Source organism: Carcharhinus amblyrhynchos, unplaced genomic scaffold, assembly GCF_965287045.1.
Source record: "Carcharhinus amblyrhynchos unplaced genomic scaffold, sCarAmb.v2.hapA scaffold_514, whole genome shotgun sequence".
Classification (NCBI taxonomy): Eukaryota; Metazoa; Chordata; class Chondrichthyes; order Carcharhiniformes; family Carcharhinidae; genus Carcharhinus; species Carcharhinus amblyrhynchos.
The window spans coordinates 27,522-44,746 of NW_027650254.1; the positions used below are offsets into that span (position 1 = coordinate 27,522).

The 17,225-nt window shown below is 43.1% G+C and overlaps 1 protein-coding gene across 3 annotated transcripts in view; it reads left to right on the forward strand.

Moving 5' to 3' along the window:
- Positions 1-11,048, forward strand: part of abhd14a (abhydrolase domain containing 14A) — a 29,064-nt gene extending 18,016 nt beyond the window's left edge. For all 3 annotated transcript variants that reach the window (XM_080184003.1, XM_080184002.1, XM_080184004.1), the window contains exons 4-5: positions 4,118-4,353; positions 9,726-11,048. In XM_080184003.1, the coding sequence (XP_080040129.1) occupies positions 4,118-4,353; positions 9,726-9,905 (416 nt within the window). In that variant the 3' untranslated portion in view covers positions 9,906-11,048. The remainder of the gene's footprint in view (positions 1-4,117; positions 4,354-9,725) is intronic.
- The last annotated feature ends 6,177 nt before the right edge of the window (positions 11,049-17,225 follow it).

The following is a 17,225-nucleotide window of genomic DNA, read 5'->3' on the forward strand; positions in this document are numbered from 1 at the left end:
CTTTATGTTTAACCTTCTTGCTTAGCTACAAATGGATGTTCCCCTCTTACAATCTTTCTTCCTCTCTGGAACATGTTTTAATTGGGAAGAGTTGAATATCTCCTTAAATGTCTGCCACAGTTCATCAACTGTTCTACTTTTCAGTCTTTCTGCTCACTCCACTATGGCCAAATCTGTCCTCACGCCAATGTAATTACATTGGTTTAACATCAGAACAATAGTGTGTGATTCATGTTTATTGCTCTCAAACTGAATTTGAAATTCAAGCATGCAACGATCACGCTTCCCTAGAGGATCCTTCACGACAACATCATTAATTAATCCCATTTCATTATACAATACTAAATTTAAATAGCCTATCCCCTCGAACAACATATTGTTTCAAGAAATATTTTCTAATACACACTACTCCCTCAAGGTTGAGCATGAAAATCTAATTAAACCAGTCTATATTCATATTAAAATCATCCATGTCTATTGTCATACCTTTCTTACAAGCCCCCAGTACTTAAAGTGCATCCTACTGTGGGACCTATAGATGGCTCTCACAAGGGACTTTCCTGTGCTATTTCTTATTTCTACCCAGATTGATTCCACATCTTGATCTCCAGTGCTTATATCATTTTTCACTACAGCACAGATTCCTTCTTTCACTAACAAAGCTACACCACCTGTTTTTCTTTTCTGTCTATCCCTCCAAAATACTGGATATCCTTGGATATTCAATTCCCAGATCTCATTTCTTTGTAACCATGTCTCAGTAATCACCATCAAATTGTACCCTTTTGTCTCCATTTGTGCTGTTAACTCGTTAATTTTATTCTGAATGTTAGACACATTCGTAGTCATACAGCATAAGAAAAGGCCTTCAGCCCATTGATTCTGCACCAACAATTTCCTCCAATAGAATTTCCTCCAATAGTTTACTTACCAATGTCGTGAGCCTCACTAGTCTTTAATTTCCTGTTTCATCTCTACCACTCTTCTTGAAAAGTGGAACAACATTATCAATCATCTGCGTGGATAAGAAGGCATGATGTGGATGTGCCGGCGTTGAACTGGGGTAAGAACATAAGAACATAAGAACATAAGAAATAGGAGCAGGAGTAGGCCATCTGGCCCTTCGAGCCTGCCCCGCCATTCAATAAGATCATGGCTGATCTGTCGTGGCTCAGTTCCACTTTCCCGCCCTCTCCCCATAACCCTTAATCCCCTCTATAAACACAGTAAAAAGTCTGACAACACCAGGTTTTAGTCCAACCGATTTATTTGATTCTAAACGCACAAGCTTTCGAGGTTCCCCGCTTCGTCAGGTGAATGGAGAGTTCTGGCCTCAGCTGAACAGCAGGTTAGGTGTAAGGATTCGCATTCTAATCAGTAATCTCTAAACTGTCTGTGCTTTATATGCTCTGTCTGAGGCCAGAACTCTCCATTCACCTCACGAAGAGGGAAACCTCGAAAGCTTGTGCGTTTACTATCAAATAAATCGGTTGGACTAAAACCTGGTGTTGTCAGACTTTTTACTGGATAAGAAGGAGCAGCGCTCCGAAAGCTTATGGCTTGTGCTACCAAATAAACCTGTTGGACTTTAACCTGGTGTTGTGAGACTTCTTACTGTGTTTACCTTAGTCCAACATTGGCATCTCCACATCATGACTGCCCCCATGGACAGAGAGGAAGTAAAAATTTGTGACAGAGCCCCTGCAATTTTCTGCCTCGCCTTCCACAGTAGTCTGGGATGCAATTCATCTGGGTCAGGGCATTTTTCCATTTTTAAGCGCATTGGAGCCTCTGATATCTCCCCATTCCCTATATCAAACTGTGCAAGTTCCTCAAATACAAATCCTTTGGGTTTGTAATATTATCAAATTTCCTTACTCTTGTATAATTCCATTTTGCAAAATGATATTCACTTGCTCCATCCCTTTTGTTTTCTGGTAACAATCCGCCTCATCACTAACTTGCGTTCCTACCTTTATTTTTGATTTTCTAATTTTCTGTGCAACGAAACCCTCCCCCTAAAGCCCTATCTACAGCCTGAGTTCTGTGATTCACCAGGACTCTGGTCCCGCATGATTCAGGTGAAGACCATCCCGTCGGAACAGCTCCCTTCCTCCCATTGCTGGTGCCAGTGTCTTGTGACTTTGAAACTATTTCTCTCACATCAGTCTTTGAGCTATGCATTTAGCTCTTTAATCTTATTGACCCTGTACCAATTAGCTCATGACTCAGGTAGTAATCCGGAGATTATTATTTTTTGGTTCTGCTTTTTAATTTAGTCCCTGAGCTGAACCTCTATCCTTACTCTACTTATGTTTTTGGTACCTACATGGACCATGACAACTGGATCTTTCCCCTCCCACTGCAAGTTCCTCTGCAGCCCAGATGAGAGATCCGAATCCTGGTATCAGGTAGGCAACACACCTACAGGATTTTTGATCCTGGTCAGAGAGCAGTGTCTATGCCCATAATTATACTATCCAAAATAATGACTATATTTCTCTCCTCCCACTTGAATGGCTTCCTGTACCATGGTGCTGTGGTCAGTTTGTTCATTCTCCCTACAGTCCCGCGCTCTCGTCCCCATAGGAAACAAGAACCTCAAACCTGTTGGACAAAGACAGGGGCTGAGGCTCCTGCAGTGCTGCTTTCTGGATCCACCTACCTGCCTCTCATAGTCACACCCTCCTGTCCCTAACCATTGGCTGAATTAAAGATAGTTAATCTAAGGGATGTGACTGCCTTCTGAATCACAGTGTCCAAGTACCTCTCCCCTTCCCTGATGTGTCACTGTGTCTGGAGCTCAAACTCCAGCTCATCTACTCTGTGCTGCAGTTCCTTGAGCAGCTAACACTTATTACAAATGTGGTCACGAGGAACCACAATAGAGTGTGCATGTGTACACTTAACAACATGATCCTGGTCATCATTGCGATCGACCAGCAATAACCAAGCAATGTATCTTCAGTAACTACTTATTACAGGCCAACATGCATTATAAAAATATAGAAATCTGAGCTTTTAAACTACTTGCTAAAAATTTTATTGTTTGTACTCTACGTTTCAACCAAGATATCCGTATATACCTGTGACAAAAGACTGAGTGAAGCCCCTCTCCCCAACATGCATGTGCTGTGCAAACATACATACATACACATGCACACCCGCACACACAGGCATGTATGCACATACACAGATATACATGGGCACACATGGATTCAAAGAGATATATACACATACACACAGATACAACACATGTGCATGCATACACACAGACTCACATGCTCTCACACATGCACATGCAAAAGCACACCTGCATGTGCCCAGGCACTCGCACATACACATACGCTCACCTGCACACATGCAGACACACAAAAATACTTATACGTCTGCACAAACACACAAAAAGACTCGTGCGCAGACAATCACAAAAACACTCATACTTGGGTATGGATACAGACATACAAAAACACACGTGCATGGACACACATACCAAAACACACGCACACACATACCAAAACACACGCACACACATACCAAAACACACACACACACATACCAAAACACACACACACATGTGTATGGACGCACACATACAAAAACTGCATACGTGCATGGACACACACACATTAATCAGCACCACACAACAGTCCCTCTCCTCACTCACACACACTGCACCCAGCCCTTTCCACCTCTCTTATCTAGTTGTCACTATTCAGTTTCTCCAGCTTAGGGTAAGGAGACTTTTAATAGGAGTAGAAAGCCAGTAAAGTTTCAGGCTGCCACTTACTCTCCTGCCTCAGTCACTGAGCTACTGGCCTTTGCTTCTCAATGTTGATCCACAAACATCCTGGAGCTGCTCAGCACTCGTTGCTAAAACTACTTTCTGAGTTTTAGAGCACTTTGGGCTCCCTGTTCACAGTCTACCTCTTTCTACTTTACAGCTTCTATACAGTGAGTCCTGACAGTGCTTCCAGACTGGATCACCTTCTCGCCATAATCACCATTGCTGCTCAGAGGATGGGAAACATGTGAACCCAAAAACAATCTCTGTGAGCCAGAGTCTGGGAACCACTGCTGTATCTTGTGGTTAACTAATTGATATCTTATTTAATAGGGTTTGGAAATACCCCACACTTGGAGATTGGGAAAGTGGACAAGGACAGAGCAGACTTCCTGTTGGCTTTCCTGAACACTGTGGGACTGCAGACCCCAGTCCTTATCAGTCCATCCAGAAGTGGCCAATTCTCCATTCCATTTCTAATGTTTCACAACCAGCGACTGAAGGGCTTTGTCCCTATTGCACCAGTTGGAACAAATCACTGCAGTGCTGAACAATATCGCAAAATCCAGGTAAGTTGTTTTCCTTCAAATAGCCCACTGTGGCTCTCTGCTTCTTCACCCCTGTAGTCTAAGTGAGCAGTAACCACTGTGGGCCACATATAGCCTGAGTATTGACAATGTAGTTATTGAAGTAACCACACTGTGCCTGCAGGCCACATACAGCCTACATATCGACAATCCAGCTATCGGGTGAGGTATTGATCGGGTGGATTCTGAGGCTTTTTCCCAGGGCTGAAATGGCTGCCACAAGAGGACACAGGTTTAAGGTGCTGGGGAGTAGATACAGAGGAGATGTCAGGGGTAAGTTTTTCACTCAGAGGATGGTGGTTGAGTGGAATCGGTTGCCATCGATGGTGGAGGCAAATTCGATAGGGTCTTTTAAGAGACTCCTGGATGAGTACATGGGATTTAATGGGATTGAGGGTTATAGGTAAGCCTAGTAGGTAGATATGATTGGCGCAACTTGTGGGCCGAAGGGCCTGTTTGTGCTGTAGTTTATCTATGATTCTAACGCTGTGGGCCTGTAGGCCACACACAGCCTGAATATTGACAATGTAGCTATTAAGTAACACACTGTTGGCCTGTAGGCCACATACAGTCTGAATGTTGACAATCCAGCTATCAAGGAACCACATTGTGGAACGGTAGGCCGCATTCAGCCTGAATATTGACTTTCTAGCTATCAAAGCCAAAGTCATCAGTATCTTGCTGTCTTGGTTCGCATTCTCTAGTTTCTCCTGTTGAAATGTTGTTGTTCTGGGTGTTTGGAAAGAATAGTTCTTGAATAAAAATCAGCACTCAAAGATGTGTTAGTATCAGTAATTTGGATGCTTAGCAAGGGCTGAAGTTGCATTTTCAGATAACCCTTGAGGCTCCATGGTGTGTCCCACCCAGTCCAGAAATCAGAAGTACCTGGGTATTCCTGATCCAGGAAATAATTTTGATCTACTTTCTGATTCTATTTCCCTGTATCCATTTGTATGTTTTGACTGGAATGCTGTACATGAGCCATTCACTTCCATTTCCTCCTCTTTATCCTTCAGAGGCCCATTGCTCCTCCCTTGTGTGTCCTTTTATTTCTCCATTAGTAGCTAGCCTTTTTAAAGGTTGTGCATCAGAAGGGTCATTTGACCTAATTGTCCAATAGGGAACGAGCACAAGGATCACAGGGCAGACCATGGGCTTCTGCAGCCAGAGTCAAGAATGACCACCTTGATTATAGTACCCTATATGTAGCTGTAAATAGTAATAAAACTTGTTGTTTGTTAACTAACTGGTGGTCGCCAATTATTGCATTTACTATGTACACTTTTAGTAATTTTGCAGTCCTGGGTTTCCCCGTTCCCTGTCCTTCAATATTCCTCCACCTGCAACTTGAAATGGGTCACGAACCAGTAGGGGAGCACTTAGGAAAAAGTGATCATAATATCATAAGATTTAAGTTAGCTACGGAGAAGGAGAAGCAGCCACCTTGATTAAAGAGAATGAATTAGGGGAAAGCCAATTTCAGTGAATTGAGAATGGATCTGCCCTGGTAAATTGAAATGGACTCCCTTTAAAGAGGAGATACTGGAAAATATTCAGCAACTGAAGAGAGAACAGCGTTAATCTTTCATGGGTTGTCAGCAAAGTTAGAAATGTGGTAGCTTTTGAGCAAGTGAAGGGGGATTGGAGTGAGTGAAGAACAAAAGTGAAGGTCTGTGATAGAATGAGGGCAGGAAAATTTAACTGACAAAATATTTGATGAGACAAAAGCCAAAGAGAGTGGGAATGGGTGAAGTAAAGAAACAAAGAAAGTGTCCAGATAAGGTGTGAATGGCTGAACTGCAGTCATCTCTAGAACCATTTGGTAAATCTCCTCTGCACCCTCACTGGGACCCTCACATCCTTGTCAAAGTGTGCTGGCTAAAACTCAATGCCGTAAGTTGTGATCTAACCAGATCCTTATAAAAGTTCAGCAACGCTTCTCTGATTTTGTACTCAATGTCTCTATTTATGAAGTAAAAAGTCTGACAACACCAGTTGTCAGACTTTTTACTGTGTTTACGCCAGTCCAACGCCGGCATACCCACATCATGTCTATTTATGAAGCCCAAGATTCCAAATGCTTTGCCAACCATACTCTCAGGACTGTGTGCTTACCACCTTTAAATCCCTGTGCACATGCACCTCCAGGGCTCCTTCACTCACTGCAAGCTCCACAGAACTGTGTCATTAAGTTTATATTGCATTGCCTTTTAACTGTTGACAAACTGAGGCATCATCTCACACTTCTGTATTAAATCCCATTTGCCCATTTAGCTAGGCTAAATGGTTCTGTTACAGTTGAGTGGTGTCATCCTCAGTTTGCCAAGCTGTCAAGTTTGGTACCATCGGCAATTTTTAAAATTGCACTCTGTATCCTGAAACCCAAGTCATTTATATATAAAGGCCGTGCTCTTACCACTGACATTTTTGGGAACACCAGTGTCCAGCATAATAAAAGCAGAACATCCTGGATAAACTCAGCAGGTCTGGCAGCATTTCTGGAGGGAAACAGAGTTAATGTTTCAAGTCAGTACGACTCTTCAGAAGTTCTCTGAAAAACACTCATACAGTCTTGAAACATTTACTCTGTTTCACCCTCCACAGATGCTGCCAGACCTGCTGAGTTTATCCAACATGTTCTGCTTTTATTTCAGATTTGCAGCATCGGTATATTTTGCTTTTATACCAATGTCCAGCACCTTGAATCTGAAAAATAGCCAGTTACCACATTTAAAGCAGAGAAAGCATTAATGGGACAAATAATGATGTGACTAGAGGAGGGGTGAATGACAGGATAGCAGCCATCCAAATGCCTAGTAAAAGAATTAAGAAAGAAACAAAAAAAGAACCAGCAAAAGAACAAAATGGGGGACAGAGGTCATGATTTAAAATGTTTGAACTTACCAGAGTCCAGAAGGGCATGAAGTGCCAAATCAAAACACAAAGTGGTGTTCTTTGAGCTTGCGTGATCTTCATTGGAACACTGCAGCAGTAGAAGCAAGGTAGGGAATTAAACTTTTGGTGACAGACAGCTTGTGGACTGGACAGAGCCAGTCTGCATTTGATCTGCCCAATGCAGTGGATTTGCATTTTAAATTTGTTTTCATTTTTTTGTAATCCTGGATATTGTATTACTTCCTTCCCCAGTGCTGTCCAACTCTCACTTCTCCTTGTACTTTACTTCTCTTTTCCATTTATTTATGTTAGCTTACACCCCTGCTAATCTGAAATAAAAACAGAAAATGCTGGATAAAACTCAACAGATCTGGCAACATCTAGAATAGAATAAAATCCCTCCAGTACAGAAGGAGGGCATTCAGCCTATTGAGCCTGCATCGACAACAATCTCACCCAGGCCCTATCCCCGTAACCCCTTAGAACATAGAACCCTACAGTGCAGAAATAGGCCCTTCGGCCCATCGAGTCTGCACCAACCATAATCTCACCCAGGCCCTACCCCCCATATCCCTACACATTTTTCTGCTAATCCCTCTAACCTACAAATCCCAGGACACTAAGGGGCAATTTTTGCGTGACCAATCAACCTAACCCGCACATCTTTGGATTGTGGGAGGAAACTGGAGCACCTGGAGGAAACCCACACAGACACGAGGAAAATGTGCAAACTCCACACAGACAGTAACCCAAGCTGGGAATCGAACCCAGGTCCCTGGAGCTGTGAAGCAGCAGTGCTAACCACTGTGCTACCATGCCGCCCATAACCCCTTGTATTTACCCTGCTAATTCCTCTGACAGTAAGGGTCAATTTAATGTGCTAATCAACCTAACCCACACATCTTTGGAGTATGGGAGGAAACATAAGGAGATCCACAAGACACAAGAAAATATGCAAACCCCACACAGTCACTCAACTCGGTCCCTGGCGCTGCAAGGCAGCAATATTAACCACTGTTCCATCCATAAATCTATGGAGAGATGTGAACCTCTCTGTGAGGATATTGGTCTAAATGCTGTTGAGGTGCATCCCTTTGAGTAGATGCCTCCTGTCCCGGAACTGGTCTCAATACCCCAAGAATCTGAAACCCACCCTCCTGTACCAAGCTTCAAGCCTCATGTTGATTCTCCCAATCTGCCTATTTCTACACTGGCTAGTGTGTAGTACTGAGTAATCTAGGGACTACTACCTTCAAGATCCTACTTTTTAATTCCTCTCTGGCTCCTGAAAGTTTGACCAGACAGTTCAGTACCTGTCCTCTCAATACCACCATAGCTTCTGGCTCACTCCCTCACCCTGTAGGATATTCTGCACTCTCTCCATGATGTACCAGGAAGGGAACACGCCTGTGGGACACATTGTTCAAGATCATGTTCATTATCTGGAAGGTTTGGGATGGACTCATGATGATGGTTACAGGAAGTCTATCTGTCTCCCTATGAAATTTCTTTTCACAGATTCATGACTTTGCTTTCCATTTCTCTGCCCCACAAAAAAACCTCGCTTATTGGAGACATGGTCTGGACTACACTCCTTCAAGTTGTCTTACCTCCCAGCAGTCTCCAATCTGAGGACCATTTTAAAAGTGACACATACCCCAAAGAGATCCTGTACTTGCTCCCTCTGCCTCCTATTCCAGCTGGCTATCCGTCGACTATTTATCTCACTGCCTGTGGGCAGAACGTATCCTGGAACATACAATCCAAGAAGTTGTCCTTCTCCCTGATGCTCTGCAATAATTCCAGCTGCCCCTCAACCTCAGATACTCTGAACCAGAGTTCAAGCAGCAGGAGACATTTCCACTACATGGTCTGTCATGATGGAGAAAAAAAATAATGGAATTATGCAGAGAAATCTTGGATTTTAAAATAACTTGAGTTTTATATTTTAAAATAGACACCCACCTCGAAGATGGGTGAGACAATTAGTCACTGACAGGAATGGCTGCAGTGAGTTTCTCTAAGGGATCCTTCCCTGTGTTTACAGACTAAATACTCCTAAACACGTCCAGAGAGTGATTACCATCTCTGGTAAAGACAAGGAACATAACTATCTTATCTCAAAGACCTCAGGTGTAATTGCCTCCCTAGGCTGACTAGTGGAGATTATAGAATGTTGTTGCATGGCTTCATCTGTACAGGATCCCATATCTGGACAATTATTTGATTAATCTGTACTGTCTGTGGGATCTTACAGTGTGCAGATTGACTGCCATGCTTCCTGCGATAGAGGCTACAGTTTTCTACAGTATTTTGTTAGCTGTAAAGTACTTTGGGACATCCTGAATTTGTGAACAGTGGAAATGGGAAGTTTTTTCTTTGTGCGACAGAGCGGGGCTGTGCTGAAAGAGGTGTTAGTGTTTTACATGGGGAACTTAAATGTGTACTTCTGTTTGCAGACCCCAACCCTGATTGTATTTGGAGAATTGGACACAAATCTCGGTGTGCAGTCCCTGAAGAATTTAAATCATCTTCCGCATCACACTGTCTTCAAGATACCAGGAGCACATCACGCTTGTTACCTCGATGAGCCAAATAAGTTTCATGATGTGTTACTGGACTTCCTAACCAAATTTTAGTTTGGAGGATTTACACTACTGATGTTTCTCTGCATCAGCTACTTGCAAAACAGTTGAGACCAACACTAAACCAGTTTCCTCAGCAGTTGACTTTATTAACTTTTAATATTCTTAAGAAGAAACTAAAACAGTAAGGAATTCAGCTTATTTTTTTAAATGTATCTGAAGTTACAGTAGATATTAATTAAAGTTGAGAATTGACAGGAATTGAAAAAAAAATTGTGGGCTGAATGGGTTCATATATCCTCTGGTGTGGAACCTAACCTTACAGAGCAGAAGCATCCTATATCTAAACGCTGGCCTCTGCTGAGGTAGCTGGACCACAAGGGTTACATCGTGAGGAGAAATCACAGATTGGATTGGTATTGCCTGGAATTTAGAAGTTTAAGGAGGGATTTGTTTGAAGTTTTCAAGATAAGAGCTCTCCCACTGTGGGACTAAGCCTCAAAAATCAGAAAGAGCCCAGTCTCCATGCCCAGCTGTTGTCTCATTAACTGATTTCAGCCAAGCAGTTGTAATGATCACAAAGGCCACAGGGATCATCAATGGATCTACCTCTGGGCTTTGTGGACTATGAACTGCCTTATTGAGTGAGTGGAAGCTCACCCAATGGAAAGCAGTCAACAGGAGTTTCATCAACTTGCCACTCTACCCAGACTGATGTCGATCCTGAGGTGAAGGTAACTTGCTATGGCACAGGAGCAGCCTTTTCCTTAGTGCACATTAAAGGGTTTTGATGACAGAAAACTGGTGTTTGGCTGAATTACTACACAAACACACAATAAAAATGCCAAGACTAGTTTCCAGCATCCTTTTCAAATGGAGTGGAAAATTCATCCCATTTTCCTTTTCCAATTACTATCCAAAAGGTTCGCTCCCTCTCATAATAAGGTATTTATTTTTCCACCTTTTTTGAAGAAAATAGATCATACCTTAGCCTTAAAATCAGCTTGTCTTCACCTTTTTACATTTATCTGTGATAATCTGCTCAGATCACCAAAAGATAACTTTGTTCGTTTTTTAGTCCTGCATTACCTGTTCGGTATCCTTTCAGAAAGAATTTGAATCCACCATTTACCTCTCGATAACAAAATATTAATGTTCCAAATATGGACACGTTTCAAATAAATACAGATTTCATCATTTCTGTCTTTTTTTTTAATGTCTTTGCCAAAGGTTTTAGTTGAAAAGCCCAGACTCTTGGAGCCAGTGGTTTGGATGTTGGAGTGATTTGGGGTAGTACCTTATTGCAGTCAGCAGATTTCTCATGCTCTTTAGCTGACTGAGAGAGATTTGTCCCCTGCTATTCTGCTGTTTAACAAAAATGAACTTTCAAGGCCATTTTGAAAGAGTACAGACTATTGTTCAGAGAAATTCATTGTCTTCTGTAGGAAAAGGAGGCCATTTAGCCCCTCAAACCCACTTCACTATTCAGTTAGATCACGGCTGATCTGTATCTCAACTCCATTTATCCACCATTCTTCCAAATCCCTTGGCGCACTTTCCAAACAGAAATCTGTTGGTTCCACACCTCAAAGTCCATCAAGCTGCATTTATTTGATGCTTTAATACAGAACTCAACAAGGTCAAGAATTATATTCTCTGCCTAGGAGGCATAATCTGACGTTGTCTATCCTTCTTGTTATTGCAGCTGTTGAAGTAGGTGATCACACTATCCACACTTCATCCTCCCTCCACACCTCAGACCTCGTCCTTCCTCTACCTCCCCATCCCCACATCCTACTCCCCACCCCAGACTCCCTCCCCTTCAACTGCCCCATCCTGTCCCTTGTCCCCTCTCCACGCCCCACCTTTCCATCTCCCCCCACCGTGACACCCATATCCTGTGAAAGCATTTTTAAAAAATCACTCCTGACATGTTGTAGATAGTGGACAGTCTTTGGGCAGTGTGGAGGTGAGCACTTGTCCAGAATTCCCTGCCTCTGACAACGCCCTTGTAGCTACCATGTTTCTATAGCTGATCCGGTTGAGTTCACAGTGTGACCCCTAAGATGATGATGATGATGAAAGATTTGGGGGTGGGGGGAGCTTCAATAATATAAATGCCATTGAATGTCAAGGGCAGAAAGTTCCCACAAATGTGGCATAAATGTGACCTTCAACTGCCATAACCATCTTCCTTTCTGCTAGCTATGAGGTTTTTTTTGAAGTTTTTATTTACTGTTGTCACAAGTAGGCTTACATCAACATTACAATTAAGTTACTGTGAAAACCCCTAGTTGCTACACTCTGGCATCTGTTTTTTGATTTGATTTATTATTGTCATATGTATTAACATGTACTGAAAAGTATAGTTTCTTTCGCGCTATACAGACAAAACATAGAACGGTACAGGCCCTTTTATCCTCGATGTTGTGCCGAGCTATGTCCAAACCCAAGATCAAGCTATCCAACTCCCTATTGTTCTGGTGTGCTCCATGTCCTATCCAATAATCACTTGAAAGTTCCTAAAGTGTCCAACTCCACTATCACAGCAGGCAGTGCATTCCACACCCCAACCACTCTGAGTGAAGAATCTACCTCAGACATCCCTCCTATATCTCTCACCATGAACCTTATAGTTATGCCCCCTAGTAACAGCTACATCCAGTCTCTGCACATCCACTCTATCCCCCTCATCATTTTATAAACCTCTATTAAGTCGCCTTTCATCGTCCTCTGCTCTACCCAGCTCCCTCAACCTTTCCTCATAAGACCTACCCTCCAAACTAGGCAGCGTCCTGGTAAATCTCTTCTGCACTCTCTCCAATGCTTCCACACTCTTCTTATAGTGAGGTGACAAGAACTGCACGCAATATTCCAAATGTGGTCTCACCAACATCCGGTATAGTTGCAGCAGAACTCAACAGCTCTTAAACTCAAACCCCCTGTTAATAAACACTAATACACTATAAGCCTTCTTCACAGCTTTATCCACTTGAGTGGCAACCTTCAGAGATATATAGAAATGGATATGAACAAGATCTCTCAGTTCCTCCACATTCCTTAGAACCCTTCCATTGACCCTGTAATCCGCATTCAAGTTTGTCCTACCAAAATAAATCACCTCGCACTTATCAGGGTTAAACTCCATCTCCACTTTTCTGCCCAGCTCTGCATCCTATCAATGTCTCTTCGCAGCCTACAAGAGCCCTCCACCTCATCTATGACTCCACTAATCTTGGTGTCATCAGCAAATTTACTGACCCACCCTTCAGCCCCTTCTTCCAAGTCATTGATAAAAATCACAAATAGCAGAGGACCCACCACTGATCCCTGTGGTACACCACTGGTAACTGTTCTCCAGTCTGAAAATTTTCCCTCCACCAACACCATCTGTCCTCTATGAGACGTGATGTGGGTATGCCGGCGTTGGACTGGCGTAAACACAGTAAAAAGTCTGACAACACCAGGTTTTAGTCCAACCTGGTGTTCAGACTTTTTACTGTTTCTATGAGACAGCCAGTTACTAACCCAATCAGCCAAATTTCCTTCTATCCCACCCCTCCTTACTTTCTTCATGAGCCTACCATGGGGAACCTTATCAAACTCCTTATTAAAATCCACGTATACAACATCAACTGCTCTACCTTTGTCTACACACTTAGTTACCTGCTGCATCTTTCCAAATGGTCATAAATCCTACTCTCAGGACCCTTTCTATTAACATACCGTTCATAGAGAAGGAAACGGGAGAGTGCAGAATGTAGTGTTACCCTCATAGCTAGGGTGTAGAGAAAAATCAACTTAATGCAAGGTAAGTCCATTCAAAGGCTGACAGCAGCAGGGAGGAAGCTGTTCTTGAGTCGATTGGTATGTGACCTCAGACTTTTGTATCTTTTTCTCAAAGGAAGAAGATGGAAGAGAGAATGTCTGGGATACGTGCGATCCTTAATTATGCTGGCTGCTTTGCTGAGACAGCAGGAAGTGTAGAAGAGTCAATGGATGTGAGGCTGGTTTGCGTGATGGATTGGGCTGCATTGATGATCTTTTGTAGTTCCTTGCGGTCTTGGGCAGAGCAGGAACCATACCAAGCTGTGATACAACCAGAAAGAATGCTTTCTATGGTGCATCTGTAAAAGTTGGTGAGAGTCGTAGCTAACATGCCAATTTTCACAGAACTCATCATAGAATTCTACAGTGCAGAAAGAGGCCATTCAGCCCATCAAGTCTGCACCAACCACAATCCCATCCAGGCCCTATCCCCACAAATTTACCCACTAATCCCTCTAACCTACGCATCCCGGCTTGCTAAGAGCAATTTAGAATGGCCAATCAACATAGCCACACATCTTTAGACTGTGGGAGAAAACTGGAGCATTCAGTGGAAACCCATGCAGACACAAAAAGAATGTGCAAACTCCACACAGACAGTGACCCAAGCCAGGTTTCAAATCCAGGTCCCTCGAGCTGTGTAGCAGCAGTGCTAACCACTGTGCTACCGTGCCACACCATTTCCTTAGTCTTTTGAGAAAGTAGAGGCATTGGTTGGCTTTCTTAACTATAGTCTTGGATGGAGGGTCCCAAGGCAGGTTGTTAGTGATTTAGACACCTAAAAACTTGAAGCTCTTGACTCTTTCTACTTCATCCCCATTGATGTAGACTGGATGCTCCAGTTTTCTCCCACAGTCTAAAGATGTGCAAGCTATGTTGATTGGCCATTCTAAATTGCTCTTAGCGAGCCGGGATACATAGGTTAAAGGGGTTAATGGGTAAATATGTGGGGATATAAAGGAGAACATTGATGTTCTCCTTTATGCGTTGATGTTCTCCTTTATGCTTCCTGAAGTCAATGACAATCTCCTTCATTTTGTTGACATTGAGGGAGACATTATTGTTGCTGCACCAGTTCACCAGATTCTCTATCTCATTCCTGTACTCTGTCTCATCATCAAGATGCGACCCACTATGGTGGTTTTGTCAACAAACTTGAAAATCAAATTGGAGGGGAATTTGGCCACATAGTCATAGTATATAAGAAGTATAGTAGGGGCTGAGAACACAGACTTGTGGGGCACCAATGTTGAGGATGATCATGTTTGGATACACTGAGGGAGAATTTAGCATGACCAATGCACCTAACCAGCACATCTTTCAGACTGTGGGAGGAAACCAGAGCATCCGGAGGAAACCCACACAGACACAGGGAGAACGTGCAGACTCCACACAAACAGTGACCCAAATTGGGTATCGAACCCAGGTCCCTGGCTGTGAGGCAGCAGACCTAACCACTCTGCCACCATGTCGCTCCAGTCAGCAGAGAGATTCTCCCAACTCACTTCCCCCACCCAATTCCTTTTGCATCAGTTTTTGCTAGTGTTCCTTGGTCCCCATTTTGAGGCTGCATAGTGGTTAGCAGAGCTGACTCACAGAGCCAGGGACCCTGGCTCAATTCTGGCCTTGGCTGACTGTCCATGTGGAGTTTGCAATTCCATCCTGTGTCTGCGTGGGTTTTCTCTGGGTGCTCCAAGTTCCTTCCATACTTCAAAGATATGCAGGTTAGGTGGATTCACCATGCTAAATTGCCCTTAGTGCTGGGAATTAGCAGGCTAAATAAGTGGGGTTACAGAGATAGGGCCTGGGTGGTATTGTTGGTGCAGGCCCAAAGGGCCAAATGGCTTCCTTCTGCACTGTAGTGATTCTACGAATACCAGTTTGATGTCATCTTGCCTCTAGAGTTCAGCTCTTCTGTTTGAACCAAGGCTGTCATGGCGTCTGGACCTGGTGGTACCAAAAATTGATTCAATAACCAAGAGTTGAGAAATGGGCTTAGGCTGCATATAATAGACTGAATTGAGATGGATTTCATTCATCTCGTGCCAGCTCTGCCTCCAATTTCATGTCTGTCAGAAAGCTGTGGTTTCAAGCCCCACACAAAGATTCAAGCACAAAAGTCGAGGCTGACACTCCAGCAGAGTAATGAGGAAGAGCTGCACTGTCGGAGATGCAGGGTGGGATTTTATAGTCTTGCTCATCCCAAAACCGTAAAATCCTGCTGGAGGTCAACGGATCTTTCCATTGTCTACCCTCATCTGCTCCAATTTGCATGGCAGGGCCACAATCTTTCATCTGAGTTGTTAAAATGAGGCCGAGTCTGCCTTTTTGAGTGGATGTAAGAGATCCCACGGCATTGTTCTGAAGAGCAGAGGAGTTCTCACCAGTGACTTTGCCAATACTTTTCTCAGTCAATATCACAAAAGCAGATTCTCTGGTCATTAACCCATAGCTATTTGTTAGATCTTGCTGTGCACACATTGACTGCTGTCGTTCTCTACTTTCCTACACTTCAGCAACTACTGCAGCAAAACTAATTCTGGAGATCTGAAACAGGAGCAAAATACTGAGTAGTCCTCCAGCTTTCTGTGGAGAGAGAAATGAGTTAACATTTCAGTTCGTTGATCTGGAATACAGCAACTGAGAGTGTGGTGGGGCAGATTTAATGTTTTCATTAATATAGGTTTTTTTTCATTCATTCTGGGATGTGGATATTCTTAGCTGTGCCAGCATTTATTGCACATCTCTAATTGCCCTTGAACTGAGTGTCCCACTCAGCCATTTCAGGGGAAGTTGAGTCAGCCACATTGCTGTGGATCTGAGGTTACATGTAAGCCAGACCAGGTAAGAATGGCAGATTTTCTTCCCTAAAAGACATCAGTGAACCAGATGGGTTTTTATTACAATTGACAATGGTTTAGTGGTCATCATTGGATATTTTTTATTGAATTTAAATTCTGCTTTGGTGAGATTTGAACCCAGGTTCAATAAACAGGGGACTGGGGGAAAGGGCAGCAGAGTGGGACCAGCTGAGCAGCTCTTGTAGAGAGCTGTCCTGGACGTAACAGCTCAGATAGCTTCTCTCTGTGCTGTGATTGTTGTCTAAATACAAGTGGTTGTTGTTGTATTTCTCTCCAAAAATTTGCCATTGAATTTGCATCTTCCACCCTTTCAGGCAATGCATCCCAGGTAATCGTAACTCATTGAGTAAATCCTCTTCATTGCACAAGGACTACTGCTGGGATCAGTGCTCACTACTTCCATAAACAAACTGGACTTTGGGAATTAGAAACACAATTTATAAATGACACCAAATTGGGGGATGTAGTTATTAGATTATTTAGTCTCAGTCCCTCCGTGGGTGAGACATATACACATCCACATACAAATATATTTGAACATGGCCAATAAAAGATCCCCCCTTTAGAAATTATCCTTGACTACCACTCACTTTGCAAATTTACTGAATGGAAGTGGAGAAATACTCTTTGCTGCCAGTATGGAACTGTGATTTAAAAATGAAGATTTTATGAAGATATGAAGTTG